At 41.1% G+C, this 18,085-nt stretch overlaps 1 protein-coding gene across 1 annotated transcript; it reads left to right on the forward strand.

The window, feature by feature from the left end:
- Positions 1-608: 608 nt before the first annotated feature.
- On the forward strand, positions 609-16,373 carry LOC140538924 (retinal guanylyl cyclase 2-like). The gene is made up of 19 exons (XM_072661467.1): positions 609-1,340; positions 1,527-1,828; positions 1,972-2,329; positions 3,583-3,667; positions 3,867-3,963; positions 5,216-5,347; positions 5,442-5,522; positions 5,741-5,917; positions 6,729-6,885; positions 7,504-7,653; positions 8,021-8,169; positions 9,489-9,652; positions 10,316-10,508; positions 11,042-11,216; positions 12,584-12,682; positions 14,153-14,247; positions 14,375-14,460; positions 14,763-14,851; positions 16,296-16,373. The coding sequence occupies exons 1-18, from the start codon at positions 653-655 to the stop codon at positions 14,848-14,850; spliced, it is 3,276 nt and encodes a 1,091-aa protein (XP_072517568.1). The 5' UTR covers positions 609-652; the 3' UTR covers position 14,851; positions 16,296-16,373.
- The last annotated feature ends 1,712 nt before the right edge of the window (positions 16,374-18,085 follow it).

Here is an 18,085-nt window from a genome sequence, read left to right on the forward strand (position 1 = left end):
TATATATATATATATATATATATATATATATATATATAGTGGTATAGCTTCTGTATTTTATATGCATAAATGGAGTCTATTCTTATACCATAAAGATGCATATATTCTCATCTTAATATAATCCTATAAAACACTTCTCTAGCAAAAAAATGTAAACATCCCCATTCAAATTAGTACTGCCAGTCTGAAAACCTAAAGGCTATCTTATATGTATTTATCTACAATACATAGTGAGATGCACAGCAGTCTAAAGCATACAAGCTAGCTGAAATCTAGAGCAGGTGAATCATGGATTTAAGCTGCTGGATTGGCTTCAGCTTTAAGACATGAAGGTGACAGGATGAACAGATGAAACTGCCTGTAATTCTGCATAAACTAAACAGAGTTTCTGGGATTATTCCACATGCATCATCTCTCTTTTGGTTTGATGGGATTACCAGATGTTTCATCACACACAGTGAAAGAATGTTTGCTTGAGGACGCATACAGTGAGTCGTATTCACTCTACTTTTCAGGATCTAGAGGTTAAGGGAAAAGTGCACTCTGCAGCGTAGTGCAACAGGAGTCTGCCCATGGGTGACGGGAGTTTGTGCTGCTGCTGTAGCCCTAACAAAACTTCCAGCACCCACTGAACAAGTGGCTGGCCTACGGTATGCTAACCCCTACTGTGAAGGAGCCTAAAATCCCCTATCCACAGCATGGAGCCTGGCTCCTCTGGTTCGTCCTTGCTCACATCAGCATCCCTTACATGGTTCAAGCTACTGTATTTAGGATTGGAGTGTTAGGGCCATGGTCTTGTGACCCCATGTTTGCCAGGGCGATGCCTGGAGTTGCCGCTCAACTAGCTGTGCAGAGGCTCAACAGGCATCTGTCAGTGTCTACGGGCATCACCTTTGACTATGTCATCCTGGAGGAAGACTGTCAGACCTCCATGGCCCTGAGAAGCTTTATCGGTTACTACACACGAGCCTCAGCTTTCGTAGGGCCTGTGAATCCTGGGTACTGCGAGGCAGCTTCTTTAATTGCCAAGAACTGGAACAAGGCACTCGTCTCCTGGTCCTGTGTGAACAATGAGCTGGAGAGCTCATGGCAACACCCAACTTTTGTTCGCACCATGCCCTCACCCATCTGGGTGCTGCGTATCCTGGCTCGCCATTTCCGCTGGGCTAACATAGCTATCATGGCCTCAGCTGACGATGTGTGGATGGATACAGCCAGCAAGGTAGCGGATGCCTTGAGAAGCCATGGTTTTCCTGTAAGGATGGTGCTCTCCACTAGCAATGACCCTGCCAGTATACGCCACGCTCTCAGGAAGATCAAGAAGATGGAAGAGCTTCGCAGTAAGTGACCATAGATTTAACAGTGAGTGCTCTGAACACTTATCTTCTACAGAGGTCATGGTGTGTCTTAAACCTACTAAAATTTAGATCCAAATGAAACCAATGTATTCTTTATTTACAAAATATTTCATGGCACCTTTCATGGCAGGGCCTTAACTAGTCTTTTGTGTTTACCTTCCCTCCCAGTGGTGATTCTCTGCATGCACTCTGCCTTGATTGGTGGGGTAACTCAAAAGCTGCTGCTGGAGACAGCTCTGGACATGCATTTGATGGATGGCTCAGTGGTATTTGTGCCCTATGATACACTACTCTACAGCCTACCATACAAGCAGGTGATCCATCCCGCCCTTCATCGCAACAGCAAGCTAAGGCTGGCCTATGATGCTGTGCTAACAGTTACCGTAGACTCAGGGGAGAATTCATTCTACAAGGCCTATCAGGATGCTGTTTTGTCAAAGGAGTTGCCTGCAAGCATCCAGCCTCATGAGGTATAGTGCTCAGATCATACCGCTGACCTTAAACCGATTAGCTGAACGGATTAGATGCTTTGCTATACTTATTGGAAGCTTAGTTCCCTCATCACATAAAGGGTTATAGCTCTTACATAGTTTTAACACGACCTTTCTTGTAGGTGTCCCCTCTCTTTGGCACCATCTACACCTCTATCATCTTCATGGGCAACGCTCTGCAAAAAATTCACAAACCTGCAAACTGGTTCTCGGGTGCAAATCTAGCCCGTCACTCTCAAAACATGGAGTTCCAGGGTTTCAGCCAGAGGGTTCGTACCAATGGCTCTGGAGTGAGCCTGTTGAACTACGTGGTTCTCGACACAAACGGACGTTCCTGGGAACTATATCCCACTTATATTGTAGATGTGGAGGCTAGCATGGTTCGGTACCTGGGTACACCTATCCACTTCCCTGGTGGTGCACAGCCCAAAGCTGACTCCAGCTGTTGGTTCACTCCTGGAGGACCTCTTTGTACCAGAGGTATGCATAAGTGAGAGTAAACATCTGGTCTATTTTGAAGCTTGACTACACCATATAATACTCCTAGCTGATTCAGACAGTGGCCATCAGTGTCATTTATCCTATGCTATCCTATCATGCTTTTACCATGATCCATGAGGATATAATGCAACTTACAGTGGTATGCAAAAAGTTGGGCACCCCAGTCAAAATTTCCACATGATTTCCACAAGGAAGGTGAAGGCTGTAAGAAGACAACAGCAAATTGTGTGCAGGCAGCTTACTGCAATTAACAAATGGCAGTCAACAGGAACAGTTGAGGTCAAGTTGATGTCTGGACCTCCAAATACAATGTTTTAACCGCAGTAAGCTAAAAAATTCTAAAGAGAAAAAAGCAGAATTTTGTGAAAAGAACACCTCCCCAACTGTTAGGCACATTGATATATTTATCATGCTTTGGGTTTGTTTTGCAGCCAGTGGCACGGGGAACATTTCACTGGTAAAGGGAAGAATAGACCAGCAAAGTTTGGGCCCTGAGTGGTCCAGCAGAATAAAGTGTTGTTACTATGACCAGATTATTGATGGATTGATTCCCAGTCACGCTGCTAGCCATCAGCAGAGGTAGGCCCCATTAGGCCTAAATGGCATCTGCTGGCCAATGGTTTAGAGCTGGCTAACCTGAGCTTGTTGGTTGGTTGGTTGAAGTTTCGAAAAAGAGGCACTGGCAGAGTGGGTTAGGTAAAGCAAATATTACATCATATTTAAAAAAGCTGAAGATGGATAGAAAAGGGCTTCTACAGCAGGGTACATGATCCTAAATACACCTTAAAGTCCACAGTGGACTACCTCAAGAGGCAGGTGGTTCAATGGCTCTCACAGTCATAGAACATCTGTGGATAGACAGCTGTGGAGAGACAGCTCAAGAATCTCACAGAACTAGAAGCCTTTAACTAAGAAGAATGGAGGAAAGCCCCCAAACAAGATTTGAAAGATTCTTTGCTGTTTAAAAAAACTGTGATACTTGTCCTGACCATGTAGGGTGTGCACACTTTCACTTCAGATTTTTTTTTTAATTATTATTGTAAAATAATCTTTAAAGACATCATCTTCAGCTTTTTATCTTTTTTGGGGGGAAATCAGGTCATCATTTGTAGAGATTTTGACCAGGGTGCCGAAATTGTTTGCATATCACAGAAAATGATTAGCCATGGATTTTGGACCTGAACCATTTTTCCAATGTAATGTCTGTAATTTTCCTTTTCTTCATGGAGCAGGGGTGGATCCCCTCCTGTTGTTTGAGGTGTTCATCTCGACCCTTCTTGTCTTTGCTTTCACAATCAGTTTCGGATATTGTATAAGGTATGTTTACTTCCAGAATACAATCAACTGCAGATAAATGCTTTAGCCAATCTTATAAATGACCTCATTTTACCTACTGAAGGACCCTCTTCTTCAAAGCTTTACACTGTTATGTGCCCACCTTCACATCTGAAAACATCGAAGGTGGAATTGCAGAGTACCACACTCGCATAACATTTTCTACTACTTCTAAATCCAGGCGTCGCATCGGTAAGATTCGAATGGTTAGAGGTCCCAATAAGATCCTTCTCACTCTGAATGATGTGACCTTCATCAACCCCTCCCTCAGTCACAAGGTGAGTCCCATACTGATGACGTCATGTGTTCTCTGATAAGTAGCATCAGCATACTGCTGTGTTCATGTGCTCTCTGAATTATGGTAAATACGAGTTCTCAACTTCACACATCAGCACCCCCTGAAGTCATCATTTCTGGTTGGGAAATGATATGATACCGGAGTTCCCGGGTTGAGGTGACCTTCAACCTTTTAACATGGTAGACTCAATATTGGAAGGTACATAGTTATTGCCAAAGTCCGTAATAAGGACATTTTGAACGCCAAAATGAAAAACTGGACAATCTGTAGCTGGACAAATGCAAATGAGGACTACAGGACTGCAAGTGGGCCACTTGGAACTGGGCTGCAAAGTGTGGAAACACACTTCAGTCCACCTAGTTTGAAAAGAAGGTCCTTGTGATTGAATTGAAAGGGTTCTTTCCATTTGGACACATGTATGGGTGATTTTTCAATTGGCGGCTTTATTTACCATTCTTAAAAAATGGCAATAATGTTGTTTTAATTATGTCAAGACAATATTCACAAGGACAAACGTAATATTAGCCAAGACTGAGCTGATATAGAATTCAAATATTTTAGATTTATTTGTCATCCAGGTCATTCCAATGGATTCACTTGATTTTCATTCCATACTAATTCGGTGTTCCCTGGAGTTCTAACGGCGGGTTGCGCTCATGGATTTCTTAATGCTATTTAACAGCTAGTATAAGATGGTCTTTAAATGTATAGAAATAACGAGAACATTTAATTTTGTTTTGTAAAATATTGTCATAAATGAACCTATTCCATGATCAGGAGGGATATACGATCAAATTACGCACTTTTCTAGACATCAAAATGTCTCATATCAAATATCTCATGTGCTTCCCTGTCAGTCTTTGTTTCAATTCAACTTACAGAAACCCTAGCCTGTTGCGGTAATGGTGGTAATATCGGGGATGGTATTATATTGTTCAAAGCCTGGGTTGGGGACAAGACAAAAGTACAAGACAAAAGGTTGGGGACAAGACAAAAGTACAAGACAAAAGGTTGGGGACAAGACAAAAGAAATTGTATTGGTTTTGGTGCATAAGCTTTTTTATTGAGGCTATAAATAATATATTGTAACATGAATTTATAACCAGTGGACATTAAAGTTGTGCTGATTGCTGACTGTTTTAGTGTAGTAACTTTAGTTTTATGAAGCTTAGAGCTGCTTTAGAACTGTTGAAAATTGTCTGAAACTGTTCCTCTTAACTGGTGTGGTTTAGAAGAGTCTGGAGGACAGTAAGGCTGAGCTGGAGAGGCGTTTGTCAGACATGGACAGCGGAATGAATTCACCGCCCTCTGCCTCCAGTGCTGCTGAGCCGAACTATGAAAACTCAAATGTGGCCATATTTGAGGTGTGTTGATGTGTTGATGTGTTCTTGATACTTTCGTCCAGTTTTCCAGACCAGAGAATGTATTTTTATTTTATTTTATTAATACTTTGGACAGGGTGACTGGGTCTGGTTGAAGAGGCTGCCATATGGACAATTTGGCTCTATCAATCCAAAGACTAGTGATGTCTTTGAACTGGTAAGTTTCAGTGTTAAGCTCAGTGGTTCTCAAACTGGACCTCATGAACCCCTAAATGGTGCACATTTTTCTCAACACATAAGGATAGAGCAAAAACATGGACCGTCTTGAGGCCACTGAGGACGGGTTTGAGAAGCAATGCTAAACTGCTAACTCTTTTTTTTACCTTTTTATTAGTGTAGTATGAGCTCTGCTGACACTAACCATTGCCCAAACAGATGAGGGACATCCGTCACGAGAACCTGAATCCTTTCCTGGGGTTTTTCCATGATCGTGGGGTTTTTGCCATAGTGACTGAATTTTGCTCTCGTGGAAGCCTGGAGGACTTGCTTCGCAATGAAGATGTTAAATTGGACTGGATGTTCAAGTCGTCCCTGCTGTTGGACCTCATCAAGGTATACAGACACTGAGATGCTACTGACTGCTGTGAATGTGTGAATAGCCCAGTAACTAACTCTAATCGGGATTAAACGTGGGTAGAGTGACATTTTCAAAACCAACTTCAGTAGAAGTACAAAAGTACCAGGTTAGAACATGCTTAGCAAAAAGGGTTCTATGTAGTTCTGAAAAATAAATTAAAATGTACTTGAGTAGTAGATAATTATTATTATTAGATTATTGTGAATAGAAAATATTCAGGCAATTGCAAATTCATAAAACATATACCTAAATATGTGTATCTGTATGGAACTATAGGCACTACCCACCTCTGTTTGATACCCATAATTAATAAACTGCTAGACACACCAGTGATGCCACATTGAAATTTGCTAAGAAATTATTTGAAAGCTAAGTTAAATCATAGCCATCAACTCTTACAAATAGAGGTGCTACGACTTCTTTAAGCACTTAAAGGGTTCTTCAGATTCATCTTGTATACAAAAGCGGTTCTTAATGGAACCAGAAATGGTTATTCTCTGGCATTGATCAAAGAACATTTTGTAGCCACTTTATTTTTAAGATGACTTTATGTTCCTTGAAGAACTTTTGGGCTTTCTTAAGTTTAAAACTGTATAGAAACCTTTTAATGTGCTATGAGGAACCTTCAGTAACCCTTTTTCTTCTAAAAAAACTTTTCTTGAAAGTTCCTCAAAGCACCTTAAGAGGTTCCTCCACAGCCTCAAAAAAACTCCAAAAAATTCCTCAAATGCCTTTGACATAGTGGATGATCAATGTTTTCTCCCTGCCTTAATTTGAATTTGTCAGGGTATGAAGTATCTGCATCACAGGGGTGTGTGTCACGGGCGACTCAAGTCCCGTAACTGTGTGGTGGATGGACGCTTTGTACTGAAGGTAACCGACTATGGATACAACGAAGTTCTGCAGGCCCAAAGGTTCCCCTACACAGAACCTAAGGCAGAGGGTAAGTTTATTATTTACAGTCTGTGATTCATGAAAGGGCTCTCAGCTGCAAAATCACTGCAAAATGCTAGAGAGCACCAACGAACAAGTCCACAGTGAATGGCATGACTTATACTCAGTGCTGATTGGTTGGCATGCTGATCAGCTCGATTGGCCGATGTAAAGCGATTTGCCTTCATTGGTGTCCTGTTATATGAATATGCTCTGGGGTGAGAAATGAGTGTATAAAAATGACCATTAAGTACTAATTTTACAAAACATCTACAAGAACTGTGCCCTCTATCATCTGACCGACCAAGGACACATTGTTGAGTGACAGTTCTCCTCACTAGAAATTCAGTTCATCTACTAAAACTCTAGCAATCAGTGGGAAAGTTGACTTGTCTGTGTTTATCTATGCCAATTTGGAACTTTATAATTCCAGGAAATCATTAGGGCTTCTCTCAAGGTGCAGAAGGCCCTGAGGAATCTCCTTTGTAGTATAGTGGACAGTATAGTAGTAAGCCAGTCCGTTTATGAAATGGAACGACTTCATGAAAGGCACTATTTCCTTTAAAGCAGTAGTTACATCTACCGTTGTGTGTGTGTGTGTATTGGGGGCTTGTGTGTATATCTGCAGATTTGCTGTGGACTGCTCCAGAACTCCTGCGAACCTCTCACCCTGGCCACTCAGGTACTCCTGAGGGTGATGTCTACAGCTTCTCCATCATCATGCAAGAGGTGGTACTGAGGGGACCACCATTCTTTATGCTCCATTTGCCAGCTGAGGGTGAGCTCTTAACTCTTGAGCTTGAGGGAATAGTTGCCCACAGATGCTGTTGGTAGAGTAAGATCATTTGGATGGTGAAAACAGAAGTAGTTGGATTTCTGATTTGTCTCTGCTCTGAACCTTCTGAAGATCTATGTAGTGTCCATTTAGAGCATGTGACCAGCATAATAGCAACTGAACTTTGGATTGCTTGTCTAAAATATGGGTGTCTTGTTGTTTGTTTTGATCTGAGCTGCACCCTTAAAAACGTTCTTCCAGAGTTCTTTAGTAAAGACGGTGGTCATATAGCACCAAAAAGGTTAAACTGCCCTCAGAAAGAGTCAATGTACCCTTTTATGTTAAGAGTGTGGTGTATTCTGATTCACAGAAATCATTCAGAGGATTAAGAAGCCCCCGCCGCTGTGCAGACCTGTGGTTTCTCCTGACTATGCTCCTATGGAATGCATTCAGCTCATCAAACAGTGCTGGAATGAGCAGGCAGATCGACGGCCCAGCTTCGATGAGACCTTTGAACAGGTGGCGCTCTTTGAAGCACTGCATTTACCCTGTTTTTAATTTTATTTCAGATGTAGTCAGTCAGCTAAAACCTGTTTGCTGTCGATCGTCTTCTTCTTTAGTTTTGCTGTAGACTTACAAGGCTAATGTAGCTAACAGACAATGAAAGTATATAGCCTCCAGGTTAGCATTTTGCAGACTGTATAACTACATCATTCCACACTCGCCACACATCACATCAAGTTAGTTAAATACTGGATGGAGTATTTGCCTACATAGCAATATCCTCATAGGATTAGCTATGCAGTATTAGCCTCATGGCTTGACTTTATTGATGGTAAAAAGGACATATTGACTTTTTGTCCTAACTATCACTTTAACTGAAACAAAATGCTTAAAAAAATCATATTCTGACACAGTCATATCAGAATAATATGTTCACCCCTGGTTTGAAATTAGCCCATTAAATCAGCTCCACTTACCATATAGAAGCACTTATAGTAGAACCTCTGTTTACTTTGTTAGCCTCCTTTCACCCTGGTCTTCAATGGTCAGGACCCCACAGGACCGCATTAGAGCAGGTAGTATTTGGGTGGTGGGTCATTCTCAGCACTGCAGTGACACTGACCTGGTGGTGGTTTGTAAGTAGTGTGTGCTGCCCTGGTTCGAGTGGATCAGACACAGCAGTGCTGCTGGAGTTTTTAAACACCTCAGCACCACTGCTGGACTGAGAACAGACCACCAACTAGAAATATCTAGCCAACAGCGTCCTGTGAGCAGCGTTCTGTGATCACTGAAGAAGAACTAGAGAATGACCAACACAAACTGTGCAGCAACAGACGAGCTTCCGTCTCTGAATTAACATCTACAAGGTGGGCCAACTAGGTAAGAGTGTCTCATTGGAGTAGACCGTGAGTGGACACAGTGTTTAAAAAACCCAGCAGCACTGCTGCATCTGATCCACTCGTACCAGCTCAACATACACTAATACACTCAGCACCACCATGTGAGAGTCACTGCAGTGCTAAGAAAGACCTACCACGCAAAAACGACCTGCTCTGTGGTGGTCAGTCCTGTGGGGTTCTGACCATTTAAGAACAGGGTGAAAGGAGACTAACAAAGTATGCAGAGAAACAGATGGACTACAGTCTGTAATTATAGAGATACAAAGTGCTGCTGCTATATGATCAAGGGAGCTGATATAATGGGCCATATGACTGGGTATATTAAAGACTATTCCGGTGTTGCATTGCAGTGTAGTTAATAACTCTTTGCTCATCCTATAGCAGTATGTTATGTAAAATGAATGTTTGCATGTCAAATGTTCTCGTTGACCCCAGTTTAGGAATATTAACAAGGGAAAGAAAACAAACATCATTGACTCCATGCTGCGCATGTTAGAGCAGTACTCCTCCAACCTTGAGGAGCTCATTCGAGAAAGGACAGAGGAGCTGGAGATTGAAAAGCAGAAAACTGAAAAACTGCTAACACAGATGCTGCCTCCGTGAGTGTCATATAGTCTTATTCTCACACACTGCAAACTGACTAATTCACTTTTTAAAAACCCTTTAGTAATCAATAGGCATGATAATGTCTGACCCTAATGTGTCAGACACACACACGGCTGGTCTAGTCCCTGCAGAGAAGTACTGCCAGTAGAATAGGACTCATGAAACATGAACCTATAATGTGCAATAACGCCAGGTGTAGGCTAGAAGGGTATAAATCCCCCCAGCATTGAGCTGTGGAGCAGTGGAACTGTCTTCTCTGGAATGATGGATGGTGCTCCATCCAATACTTTTGGGATGAGTTGGGGGTGGGGTGGGGTGGTGATCATCCAACATCCTGATCTCACTAACGCGTTTGTCGCTGAATGCAGTCAAATCCTCACAGCAATGCTTCAAAATCTTGTAAAAATCCTTCCCTGAACAGTAGATATCAATTGCTCTTTTAATATTCTTGATTTCAAAAGCTAATATACCTCAAGCTAATATATTAGCCATAAGCTAATGCACTGGCCACAAGCTATTGTTCTATTTTTTTTATTCATTCATTGAATTAATTTATTAACTGATTTAGATATATTTACACATCTTTGTATAAACAACACTGCAGATTTTGTATGCAAAAGGTATTGGATATATGTAAGTGTTGCTTTCACCCACAGGTCAGTAGCAGAGGCCCTCAAAGTTGGCTGCACAGTGGAGCCAGAGTATTTTGACAATGTGACGCTGTACTTTAGCGACATAGTGGGCTTCACTACCATCTCTGCCAACAGTGAGCCCATTGAAGTCGTTGACCTGCTCAATGACCTGTACACCTTATTTGATGCGATTATTGGAAACCATGATGTGTATAAGGTAAAGAAATGTGTTGATTGACACCTAAAATCATGCCAATCAAGAAACCTTCTGATACCCTCTTGTATTAAATAATAGAATATATATATATATATATATATATATATATATATATATATATATATATATATATATATATATATATGGAAACATTTGACATGCCTTTATTAGATGGGAGCAACAGTAGCATGGAAACTGTACCCTATATGCATGCAATTAGGGCTGCACAATATATTGTTTCACCAAACCAAGGTGCACATTCACATATTAAATCATACACTTTGTGCTACAACTTGCTTGATACAAGAGGACAATTCCCCCTGTTCTCATTTTCCATGACATATCTACCAGAGGCAGATTATTATTTTACCTTCGATACACAGAGTCCGTTATTAATATCGTGCAGCCCTACATGCAATTACTGATCCAAGCGCCATCCCTTCTCTTGAGATAAATTGCATTTTTTGCAAGCATAGTAATTGGAAAGCTAGGACTAGGACTAATCTACTCATGTAATTTTGCATCATGCTCAGGTGGAAACTATAGGAGATGCATATATGGTTGCATCCGGTGTGCCTGTTCCCAATGGAAACCGACATGCTGCAGAGATAGCCAACATGTCACTGGATATCCTCAGTGCTGTCGGCACGTTCAAGATGAGACACATGCCTGATGTACCGGTCCGCATTCGCATTGGACTGCACACAGGTCAGCAAGCTGTGGTACCTTAATCCCTCTTTAAACGCAACTACACAAATGGGTCTCTTATAGTTTGTATATAAACAGTGCAGGAGCTCCATTCTCGTATCACACCGGGGGAACATTCATCAACTCCTACAAATGAAATTATTCGGGAAATTGCAGAGCCGATTGCTGTGTCCCAGTTGTAAACAACTGTAGATAAAAATACTGTGAGGTATATATTTCCAAATCATATTAATAGAGTCAGCTTTGGGCAGGTTAGTATGCAAAATATGAGTTGGCTGCAGGAAGGGCAGGCTGATCCCATATTTGGGGGCCAGTTGAGTTTGAAAATATGTATGTAAAGACTAGCAGACTAGTAGACTTCTAGGTTGTCTGTGATGTCGTTTCCTGTTTGAAAATTGTGTATGAAGGTTAATCAGATCAGCAGGAAAAAACTCTTATTAAGTTTGGGCATCCCTGTTCAAATTACTTCCTAAGTAAACGTAAGTAAACAAATCCTCTACAGCAGAGGTGGGCAATGGGGGCCACAGTCCAGCACAGTTTGCTAATTAATAGACCTACTAAAGCTGGCAATTAACTTGTTCAATCAGGAGTTTGAGGAGGAAAAGAAAATGTGCAGGAATCCAGTCGTCCAGGACCGGAATTGTCCACCACTGCACTACTACAGGGAACACACTTAAAAGTAAATAAATGTTGCATATTTTAACATCTATGCTATTTAATATTCCCTTACTTTTAGTGCATGCAAATTCATGTGTTTAATTTATTCATTTATTTATTTTTACAATTTGTTAAATGAAGCAAATAAACAGTAATTGTGCTTTAGATTGTGTAAAGGTGTACTACATGTAATTTGATCAGGGGGTGCTTAAACGTTTGCATACAGAGAAATCTACATCTAAAATAAAGTTCTATTGTTTATCATTTCAGAATTGTCTGATGTTCCCAAAATATTGATATTAAAAAATAAAAATATAAACATAAAAAATGCTTTTTATTTGATCTTATATTTATTTAAAGCCACACTGTATTTTAGCTTTACGTTATTATTGAATATAAAATCATTAATATAAGAGGGATTCTAAAGCTTTGAATGGTTGTATACATCAGTATTTCAGACATCAAGCCATATTAGATGTACAATGTGTATTGTCCTACAACTTCTTATTGAAAAGATTTTCAACTTGTGTATCATAATACCCCTAAAAAAGCAAGCTAGAATTAGTGTATAGTGTCCAGCTGGGACACTATATATATATATATATATATATATATATATATATATATATATATGTGTGTGTGTGTTATACTGTGTTCTCCCATAGCTTGGGAATTGGACAATGCATGACCCAGCGTATGTTATTTTCCAGGCCCATGTGTGACTGGAGTGGTTGGTCTCACTATGCCCCGATACTGCCTTTTCGGGGACACTGTAAACACTGCTTCCAGGATGGAGTCCACAGGGATGCGTAAGTCTCTCTAATTAGTGCATACAAACAACACAACGACGAGGGCAGGGCCTTCTGTGGTGCAGATGCTTCACCACATACTTCAGATATGCTGTTGCCCAAGAGCAGTAAAGAATTGTCTGTGTGGCCAGCCTGAAATTACAGTGTGTTGGTAATCGAATGCCACAGTCACAGCAAATCCAGTGCCATGAACAATAGTAAACACTCCTTTTTGGGATGGATCGAATTTTTATAGACTCCTAATTAGAATTAGAGAGTTCTTAAGAGCTGGTAGTTTTAGTTATCTTGAGATATCTTGAGTTTAAACTAATCTTAGAATCTGCTGGGTTAGCATGAGCAGAACATACAATTATAGCCACAATTAAGGGCAATATTTTGAATATTAATGAATGAAATCTAAGTTAGTTCAGCTCTTTCACAAACATAACCAATTTCATCAGCATTTTGTAAAAAGCTAATTTCATAGCACTGTATGAATATCTGAAAAATGAAAAGTTGCACCTGTGAGGGCTCCAAAGTCGTGCAGCCATCTAAGCATTGGCTCCATCATCGTGAGATCACTGGTCCTATCCCCAGTGAAGATGCAGCCATCCGTGGCCGGATGTACCAGAGAGCACAGTTGGCCCTGCTTTCTCTGGGTGGGTAGGATGGTGCCCTCTCTTCTGTATCACTCAGCACAATGCTAGCCAGTGTGGCCGCCTGTTAGCTAATTGAACACAACGGGCAGTTAGTGTTCTCCTCCAAGCGTGTTCAGCTGTTCAGTGATGTAACATTAGTGGCAGTTATGGTATGTGGCTGGTTTCATGTGCATTCTTAAAAATAAAAATTCTGTGGGCAATGCCAAAGAACAACCACTTTTGGACCCCTAAAGAACGTTTATTAAAAGAGATGTGTAATAGTGAAGAATCCCTTCTTCATTAACGTGAGGGTACAACAATGGTTCTTTAATGAACCAAAAGTAGTTCTTCATTGGAGGGGTAGACAATAGGGGCCAGGGGCCAGCACAGTTTCCTGATTTCCCTGATCTAACAGACATACTAAACCTGGCAGGAATCCGGCCCTCCAGGACTATCCCTGTTCTATGGCATCGCTCAATAAACCGACGGTAGAACATTTTTTTTCTAAGAGTGTGACTTGGTGGCAGCACATGTTAGCTATCTGTCCCACTTTTGTGAATGTCCTACAGCTATTAAGATTGTTCTCTATTTCTAGCTAAATATTTGAATAGAGATTACTCCTATATGCATTTGATCTGTTCAGCAGAGGCTTTTAGACAAACCTGTTGGGTTCATGCAGCATCAGTACATGCTGCTGTTAAAGCAAACGTGGGGCACACCACCAAATACTACAAAAAGCTGAAATTCATGTTAAAATTTCATAGTTTCTACTTTTCACTCAGGTTGCCATGCTGCTAATGCCATTTGCAATGAATGCTTGTGTATTAAAACAGCATGCCATTGTCGTCCACAGCTTACCGCATCCACGTCAGTCACACCACTGTTAATATCCTCATTGAGCTGAAGGAGGGCTACAAGATTGAGCTTCGTGGAAAAACTGAACTTAAGGTGAAGATACACTTTATCCTTAAAATATCCCTGTAAAATAAAGACAGTCTTGTTGTCACTGTTCTGGTATCTTTTCTAAAGCTTTCCTGACACACAGTAGCATTAAAACACCCTCTTCTCCTGGCAGGGCAAAGGCATGGATGAAACCTACTGGCTAGTGGGTAAAGATGGATTCACTAAACCACTGCCCATACCTCCTGAGCTCAAGTCAGGGTAGGTGTTCTGAACAACGTCTGATATGGGGGCAGCTAAAGTTGGTCCTGGAGGCTAGCAGTCTTGCAATGCTCATTTCACAGACCCTTAACTGAAAGGCTTTGTCTTCAGGTCAGGGCTCAGCTGCTCTGATACCAAAGGGCTAAACCAAAACTCAAACTGGACCTGATCACTAAACTTGTCTGTGACGAGGCAGTAAGAACATGGAGACCTCCAGGAGTGAAGTTAGATGCCCCTGGTCTTAGCTGCCCCTGCACAATTTTTGCCTTGTTTATCGTGCCTCTTCGATATATATCTTTCAGGCAAATGGCCCACGGCCTGCAGATGGAGGAAATAGCCCGATACAAGCGGAAGAAAGCCGAGGCGGCACAGCTAGCCAAGAAGAACTGAGGTAGTGTTTAGCATGGAAGATACCGTTACGCCAAGCCTCTGACTGATCATTTGTCGCTCAGACAAGCATCAGTCCTGTTTTTCACCTTCCCACTGATATGGAGGCTGTTAGCTAAAATAATTGCTGGACCATGAGGATCAGGTATTCGCTAAGAATCCGTGGCTAGTTCTGACCGATAGCTGAACTGTCAGCATGATCTCATGGAAAGTAAAGTGTGTTGTAATTTGACTGGTTACTTTGGTGGCTCTGCAATTGTTGTGGTGCCTGTAAGTACCTTTCAGTGAATGCTTCTTTTTGAGGAACTCCATTTGTAAACAATATGAACTGTAAAGAACATTTTTAATGTTTAAAGAAGTTTTAGGCCAGGGGTGGGCGACAGGGGGCAGAGTCCGGCACTGGATTTGCCCATCCCTGCCTTAGAGCAAAATTGTCTTCTTCTCTCAGACCCTACATTCAAGGTAACAGCTATTTAGGAACTGCCCCAAACAGTTCCTAATGTGGATTAGTAAATGAATCTACCAGTTCATGTAGTAGAACTTGGTTTCCAGCATGCCTGAGGGATGTCTCTGGTGAGGTCTCAACTGATGTCACTCATTCCATTGAGGTTACCTCCTCACTAAATATCATTGTTATATGTAATAAATAATCTTAATATCTTTGGAGATGCATGATATTTCATAAAGAAGTTCAAATTAAATGTGTATTCATAAAGACTCTAAGGCTAATTCTGATTGACAGCTGAACTGCCAGTGTATGTTTATTTGGCTGGTTTGGGAATGATCATCATCATCATCAGTGGTCAGCACCCAGCCAACATGCTCATTAATCTGTAAATTAATCAATAAATAATATAGTTTTTTTCCTCAGAGTTTTTTACCTCTATTATTTATATTTTGTATATATTGGTAATTGATCTATGTTTTGCGTCTGAGTGTCTTGCTATCCCTTTGCTGCTGCAACACTGTGAATTTCCCCAATAATCCTAATAAAGGATTATCTTATCGTATCTTATCTTGAAGCTCACATGGGTATAACATGGGCTAGGTGGGTTCCAGATGGGCATGGGCTCTGAGAGGGCTTGTCTATGTGTTGTTAATGTTACAGTCCACCCTCATCTCACATGGGTCCCATCTAGGCCCCTATGTGTAGTGTACAACCCCGATGGTGCCCATGCTTAACCATTCCTGGTCCCATCACTGACCCTGGTAGGCACCTATATGTAGGCACCAATGGATAAAACTTCCCAGTTGGGCTACCCAAACAGGCCCCACATGGACATGTTATTTGTAAACAATGTGTGACTTTGAAAAAAAAAGTTTTTTAATCCACCAGTTCTCAGGAAAAGGTTTGTTTCAGGCCTGACTGAGGGACGTCCCTGGCGTTAGGGAGGGCTGACGCAACATCTGAACTAATGATGCTCATCCGTTCCTTCATTGTGTTGCAGGCCAGAGGCTACACGGGACTTCAAGCAGGTGCTGAAGAAAGCAGTGAGGAAGCTTTCACTTGTGAGACAAGCGGTCCAGCTGCCCAACGTGGAAGGCACTGAGGAAAATGTTATGATCCACCATCACTGACAGCTCTTCTGCTATATACACTAAGAGAACTGACCCATCAGGGCACTAAAAAAAAGTCGTGTGACGTGACTGACTAAAGCGGACCTTTATGAGATCAGGAAATGCGAGGTTCGCCCCCTTGCTCATTACAAGTGCTTTTTTTTCCCAGCATCTTCCCTTTATTCCCTGGTGTGAGGCAACAGACGAGCTGACACCCTCATCCCGAGGAAACAACCCTCTACTTTGGTGAAATCTTAGTCTAGAGTTCTAGATCCTGAGATGTTATCCAGAGTCATTTAACTCGAGGTGGACATTGGACGTACAAGACGCATTATTAAGCAGGGAGGATGAGGTGCGTGTAAGAGTCGAAGGGTGAACTGCTTTGCGCACCTGGAGATTATACTTCAGTAAGAGGCTCTCCAAGGGAATTTGTCCATGTTGTGTTTATAAATAGCCTGTGGGACTATTACACTAAGCCAGAGAGGGATCAGACTCTGTTCTTGCCCATTAGCCCAGTTCACTCAGTCCATTGAGTGGGTGATCAATGGATCTACCTGAACCCATGCTGGAGGGGTGTAAATAGGTGCTTATAGTTTCATACACTATCCCAAAACAATGAAAGGCATCATTATATATATATATATATATATATATATATATATATATATATATATATATATATATATATATAGTATTTCAGCTGTTTATGCTTATTCCCTTTTTGGTCACCCACAATAAAAGCACTGGATTGAAAGTAAATTGCTGAGTCCAAGTAAATTTCCCATTATTTCCATCATTACTACAACAAGTGTACAATCTTTGTACTTCAGGTGTGTCCAATTTCAGTCCTGGATGTCCGCCTCTAATACATGCACGCCCTCCCGGCCAGGATACGGACCCCGCTGTTGATGTACACCCTTGTGTGATGGTTGTGCGAATACTGTTGTGCTGTCAAGTATAATCGCTTTACTGAAGGGCAACATTCATAAGGCTGGATGTCATCCACAGAAGTATTTAATGACTACAACACTACCCTAAACCGATAGAAGCATTTGTAAAGGCTTATTCCAACAGGCGTCAGATGTCCTAAAAGCTGCCGTTTCACTGAAGCTGTCAATACATCTGTTGAAACAAGGCTGCATTGATGTTTCTGTAGGTGTATGTTAGGTGTAAGGAGAGGCTTATGTAGGTGTTATGAAGCCTTATGAACGCTGCTCTTCAGTAAAGAGCAGCAGTTACCACTGTTGTGAAATGTAGTTTAGAACCATGACAATAAAAATAATACACTGCGTCCCTATTTGTTGAGGTTCTCTGAATCTTTTTTATGTATGTGTGTAACAAAACTAGCCTACTATTACATTAATATTAAAACTATTACATCTTTTTAATGTACTACAGTACTGTAGAAACATTTTAGTCATCTGTGACAAGTTAAAAAAGCTCATCTGTGTTTATCCACTGATTAAAACACTAAGGTTACAATAAATACAAAATAATAGTAATCTTAAAAGTAGTGGTTTTACGTAACTGTGTTCATTAAAACATCTCTAACGCTCTCCTATGGGATTTAGTATTATAGTATTATTATAGTTATTCAACTTTGGTGAGAAATATAGTTTTAAATAAGGAGCTTAGATGTGAAGAAACTCTAAGGGGGGGCTTTTCCCACATAAAACTAAAC

The sequence above is a fragment of the Salminus brasiliensis genome, chromosome 18, assembly GCF_030463535.1.
Source record: "Salminus brasiliensis chromosome 18, fSalBra1.hap2, whole genome shotgun sequence".
Taxonomy (NCBI): Eukaryota; Metazoa; Chordata; class Actinopteri; order Characiformes; family Bryconidae; genus Salminus; species Salminus brasiliensis.